Source organism: Mandrillus leucophaeus, unplaced genomic scaffold (genome assembly GCF_000951045.1).
Source record: "Mandrillus leucophaeus isolate KB7577 unplaced genomic scaffold, Mleu.le_1.0 Scaffold21, whole genome shotgun sequence".
NCBI lineage: Eukaryota > Metazoa > Chordata > Mammalia > Primates > Cercopithecidae > Mandrillus > Mandrillus leucophaeus.
Genome location: NW_012102143.1, coordinates 3,001,347 through 3,007,458, shown reverse-complemented (window position 1 = coordinate 3,007,458; position 6,112 = coordinate 3,001,347). Strand labels below are relative to the sequence as shown.

Below are 6,112 nucleotides of genomic sequence, written 5' to 3'. Positions count from 1 at the left end.
TGCAATCTTGGCTCACTGCAACCTCCACCTCCTGGATTCAAGTGATTCTCCTGCCTCAACCTCCCAAGTAGCTGGGATTACAGGTGCCCGCCACCACACCCGGCTCATTTGTTTTTTTTTTGTTTGTTTGTTTGTTTGTTTTGTATTTTTAGTAGAGATAGGGTTTCACCGTGTTGGCCAGGCTGTTCTCAAACTCCTGACCTCAGGTGATCTGCCCGCCTTGGCCTCCCAAAGTCCTTGAATTACAGGCGTGAGCGACCGCGCCCGGCCTCAGATTTTGAGGCTAGTGGGTTGCTCTCTGATAAATCCTCCTAAGACTCGGGCTGGTTCCCAGGTCAACGGTGTGCAGGTCTACACAAACCTACCCCCAAAGTCCAAGGAAGCTGAGAGGCCAAAGAAAGAGGCTGACAAATCCAGTTTCTTAGAAAGAAACATTTTATCGGGACTTACAAACAGAAGCCATGATATCCCAGGAGGCCACAAGATGAGATAGTGGATGCCCTCGCACCATTATCTCCCAGACCCACTGCTTATGTACCCAGGCAGAGGAATGTGTAGGACAATTGCTTAAAGGCAGGATTTACCATAAGTACCTGCTCTTATGTAAGAAAAGTAGATAGCATAGAAATCTCAGAGGCCTTCCTGGAACTGAGGTTAATGAGAAGTACATGGTAGATTAGCATTCAAGATGAAGTTGCTTTGGCCTCCACACTAAGCCCGTTTATGCCAATCGTATTGGTTGTTATAATGACGTACTTTAAATAAATACTACCTGAGTCTATGAAGCCTAAGTACAAAAGGAAAGAGAGCTATGGCTTATATGAAAATGAAGATGAATGCTCTGGAAAGACTGAGTCTCTTAAAAATGTTTTTAGAAAGTTGTGGCCAAGTCATTGGGGGATGGGGTGGAGATTGTAAACATCTAGAAAGATTTGGGCCAGGTGCAGTGGCTCACACCTGTAATCGCAGCACTTTGGGAGGCCAAAATGGGGGAATTGCTTGAGCCCAAGAGTTCAAACCCAGCCTGGGATATATGGCGAAATCGCAACTATAAAAAGTACAAAAACTAGCCAGGCGTGTTGGTGTGCATCTGTAGTCCCAGCTATTCAGGAGGCTGAGGTGGGAGGCCAAGGCTGCAGTGTGCCTTGATCTTTTCACTGCACTCCACTCCAGCCTCCTGGGTGACAGATCAAGATCTTATCTCAAAAAAAAAAAAAAAGAAGAAGAAGAAGAAAAAGAACCCAACAATTCCATTACCAGGTATATACCCAAAGAATTACAGATGATTCTACTATAAAGACACATGCATACATGTGTTTATCGCAGCACTATTTACAATAGGAAAGATTTGGAACTAACCCAAATGCCCATCAATGATAGACTGGATAAAGAAAATGTAGCACATATACACCATGGAATACTATGCAGCCATAGAAAAGAATGAGTTCATGTCCTTTGCAGGGACATGGATGAAGCTGGAAACCATCATTCTCAGCAAACTAACACAGGAACAGAAAACCAAACACCGTATGTTCTCACTCATAAGTAGGAGCTGAACAATGAGAACACATGAACACCGGGAGGGGATCATCACACACCAGGGCCTGTTGGGAGGTGGGGGGCAAGGGGAGGGAGAGCAGATTGCTTGAGCCTAGGAGTTCAAGACTAGCCTGGGCAAAATGGCAAAACCCCATCTCTGCAAAAAATACAGAAATATGCAGGCGTGGTGGTGTGTGCCTGTAGTCCTAGCTACTTGGGAGGCTGAGGCAGGAGGATCGCTTGAGCCCAGGAGGTCAAGGCTGCAATGAGCTGTGACTACACCATGCAATAAGTATTTGTCCTAATGCTCTCCCTCCCCTTGCCCCCCACCTCCCAACAGGCCCTGGTGTGTGATGATCCCCTCCCGGTGTTCATGTCTAAATGACGGGTTGATAGGTCCAGCAAACCACCAAGGCACATGTATACCTATGTAACAAACCTGCAGGTTCTGCATATGTATCCCAGAGCTTAAAGTAAAAGAAAATACAAAAAACAAACAAACAAAAAAAACAAAGTATTACTATCTTTGTTATGGTATAGAGTCGTACTTTACACATTATAAAGAAAAAAAGAAAGATTTTGACCACATAGTGCATTGTGTATTTGTAAGTTCTTGCTCTACATTAGAGAAATCTTATCTGAAAAGATTAGATGATGCAATGAAGAGGTAGTGTTGCAAGAAGGATGATGCAGAATTCCAGCAAGGAGACCTCTCTCAAAGAACAGAACTTGGTTCTCACATCAAAAGAGGGATTTTTATCTCCAACAAATTATATTTGTGTCTCTTAAGTTAAAGTAAAATACTCTAAATATTTGTAATCTTTTAACTAGCTTTTTGTTTCACCGTCAACGACTCTCCTGAATGCATCAGATAGAAGGACTTTTTCTCTGTGTTTCTTTAAAATGAGAAGCTGGTCTGCTGTCGATGGCCTTTAAATACACCCTCCTCTGCCAAGACATGCTCTTTTTAGGTTCTGGGCACATCGCAGCATATGGTGTTGTGTCGGGTAAGATGAGAGGTGCTGCATTCAGCAAAAAAAAAAAAGGGCAGACTCAGATGTCCCAGAGCGCACCACTGGTTAATGGCTGTTTGGCTTTTGGTTTTCCTCCCAAGAAAATATGGGTGACTTCTCACTTTCACATGTCCCAAAGAGCTGTTACTTAGGAATGCTGACCTCATGGGTGGAATTAAAATGAAATGTTGTGAAATTCTGGTGTGGTGGGCGGGAGCAGATGTGCAGCTCTGGAAAAGATTCTAGGAAGGGGTACATGCTCATCCTGCCCCACCACAACTTACCCAGGAGTTTCTCTTCTGCCTTTAGGAAAGAAGTTGAAAAAGCTGGTCCCATTAGTCACCCTTGCTGGCGGCCTGGGAGGGCTGCATTCCCAAGCAGCATCCCACCGAGGGTCCCCCTGAGAAGGTCACAGCCTGAACCCAGTAATCATTCGCAGCAATGTGAATGCTGTCAGGCATTGCTCGGAAGAAAGCTTAGGAAGGGTTGCGGTTTCTGCCTTTGTGGATTTTGAGCATCAGCATCCACAAAACACACAAATTCAAACACATTAAATAATCGTCCTAAAACTCAGGCATGCCGCATCTGAAAGACACGCTGCTTCCTGACACACTGCCCATTTTCCCACACCGCTGCCATTTCCTTTCCAGAGCAGAAAACCCCACTGGCATCCAAGGGTAAACTGTTCATGCCCCTCTGAGCTCAAGGATCCTTCAAGAGTCCTCTGATAAAAGGGAAAAATGTCCTGATAATCCTAATGGGCTTCTCAGTTGCCAATGGAAATTCGAAAAATGTGAACAATAACAGAGCAAGAAAGATTGTTCAGAGGAGAACAGTTGGCAATAATTTGCCCATGGAGTTTTTCAAAGGCATCCAAATTAAATCATTCTTCATGATGCATTTTGCTCAATATATCTCCTGAATATAAAGAATGGTATGACTTATAAAATTCAGCAATAGCACATATGCACACATTCAATATTTATATTGTTATTTTCTTCATTTGTGGATTGATGAAGTTGAGACACCAGCAAGAACTGGGTTGTCTAAGATGCCTGCTACTTTTGATGGCTTTTGGGGGGATAATCATCACATTTTCCAAGTATCCATTTTTATAATGTAAATGACTAATATTTCAGCCTTCATCAATCATTGTACATTGGAATAAATTGATCGATCAGATCTGCTAGAAGATGGGAGATACTCAATGCAGGACAAGAGGAGCAGGGAGTGGCAGGACACGGTGGCTCACACCTGTAATCCCAGCACTTTGGGAGGTGGGGCAGGCAGATTGCCTGAGGTCAGGAGTTCGAGACCAGCCTGACCAACATGGTGAAACCCTGTCTCTACTAAAAAATACAAAAAAATTAGCCAGGCATGGTGGTGCACGCCTGTAGTCCCAGCTAATGGGGAGGCTGAGGCAGGAGAATCGTTTGAACCTGGGAGATGGCAGTTGCAGTGAGCCGAGATCATGCCACTGCACTCCAGCTTGGGTGACAGAATGAGATTCCGTCTTTAAAAAAAAGAGAGGGAGAGAGAGAAGAAGAGAGTGAGTCTTCTGGTATTAGATTGGTGCAAAAGTAATTGCGGCTTTTAATGGCAAAACCACAATTACTTTTGCACCAGCCATGAGAGGACACACAGAAGGCCCCATCTATGATGCAGAGACCTTCCACCAAACACCTGATCTGCTGGTGTGGTGATCTTGGACTTTCCAGCCTCCAGAAGTATAAGAAATAAATTCCCGCTGTTTATAAATTATCCAGTCTCGGGTATGTTGTTACAACAGCACGAATGGACTAGGACAGAAAGTGTGGACCCAGGTTCCTCTTGCTGCCTTCTGCTCAGGCTAAGTCCTCCCCAGCACGGCTGGGCTGCTGCCCCTGGGTCTCACCTATCACCAAAGAGAAGCTGGACAGGGACTCAGGGAACTTCCAGAAATGCGGTGAGAGCATTTCTTCCCTGTTCTCCTCTCCTGGGGACTTCATGATGATGTATATTCTGTTGAAATTGATCACAAATCTGGAATGATTCCATTCATTTTGTTTCATCATGAATCACAGTACTTGAAACACAGAAAGTAACATAGGGTCATCCTGTTCAATCCTTCTATTTTTGTACCCTCTGCTCCACACTCCCCATACTAAGGAAGAGAATAAAAAATAAAATGATGGACCCACCTATGTATGGCAGAATTTTAGTTCCTCTTCTATTCTTGTCAGCTGCTCTTCATATTCCTGAGTTCACAGGCACAAGTAACTGAACCAGCACTTGGCAAATTGTGGAGACAATTAGCCATTTGTTACTTGTTTTAATGAGCCAAGTGGATAATTGTTTCTGGCTAGAGCCACTGGGGATACAATCAGTCCTCTGCGTTCCTAATTTCTGGGTTAAATCTATGCTAGCGGAGTGGTCCTATCTGAAAAAAGACTGGAATGTTGCTCTTAAAATTGGTAAAATGTCCTATCCCACTGCAAAAATCATCTCGTTACACCAGACCTGAGATTTATAGTTCAATCCTCACTCCCTTTAGGCGATGACAAAGGTGTTCCTTATAAGTTCCTGCAGGACGGCTTGGAGAGTGCAGAAGACAAGGGGACCATTCTCTTCTGCATTTCCAGGGGAGAGGACAAAGCCACAGTCATCTGCACGTGCCTGCAGCCATCTGCATGGCTGTCTCTGCCCTTTTCTCGGGAGAGCGCAGTTTTGCTAATGTACAACCACTGTGAGCTCTCACTAAACTCATCTTTTCTATGTCTCAGCATTGAGGCACTATGGGCGGCTCTCATGGGAAGTCCCTGATAAGCTCTATCAGATAGGCAGCCGGCCTCTGCAGCCTCACCCATCAGGCCTGCTCTGAAAGCAGCTCCTCTCTTGCCAAGGCGAAAGCTTGGATTTACACTGGTTGTTCTGCACTCCGATTAAGACTGTCGTTGAATCCAACGCTTGAAAGCAGCCCTGATGCCCATGATGTAGATTGAGTTTTTGTTCATGGTCTCTCTGTGTGGGGTCTGTAGCCAACACAGATTTGGATATGGCAGTGAGCCCAACTGGAAAGAAGTCCTAATCGCAAGCACATTGGTACTTCTGGATAAGTTTTGGTAAAAGTTACACATTTTTTTTTGTTTGAAGGGTTTGAGGAAGAATAAAGATACACGCAGGCCTCTTTGTTAAGTAGCTGGATTGTTCAATTATGCACAAAAATGGAGAAAAGACTTGCTATGAGTAATTTCAAATGGTTGAACTATAATAAAAGTTGGCATTGGAGGATGGAGGACCCATTTGTGAGCGTGTGCGTGTGTATGTGCACATGTGCAGTAAGGCGGGCGGTTGCAGGGGTACAGAAATCTGCATCATTTGCTGGTGCAACTAACCCTGCTCTTGTGATGTCATTTTTTTTTTTTATACTTTAAGTTCTAGGGTACATGTGCATAACATGTTTGTTACATATGTAACATATGTATACTTTGTTACATATGTATACTTGTTACATATGTATACTTGTGCCATGTTGGTGTGCTGCACCCATCAACTCGTCAGCACCCATCAACTCGTCATTT

At 44.2% G+C, this 6,112-nt stretch overlaps 1 protein-coding gene across 1 annotated transcript in view; it reads left to right on the top strand.

The window, feature by feature from the left end:
• LOC105539865 overlaps nucleotides 1-5,619 on the top strand; it is an 80,336-nt gene extending 74,717 nt beyond the window's left edge. The window contains 3 exon segments of the mRNA XM_011980330.1: nucleotides 4,401-4,497; nucleotides 5,086-5,277; nucleotides 5,570-5,619. Coding sequence (XP_011835720.1) covers nucleotides 4,401-4,497; nucleotides 5,086-5,277; nucleotides 5,570-5,619 — 339 coding nt within the window.
• Nucleotides 5,620-6,112: the final 493 nt, after the last annotated feature.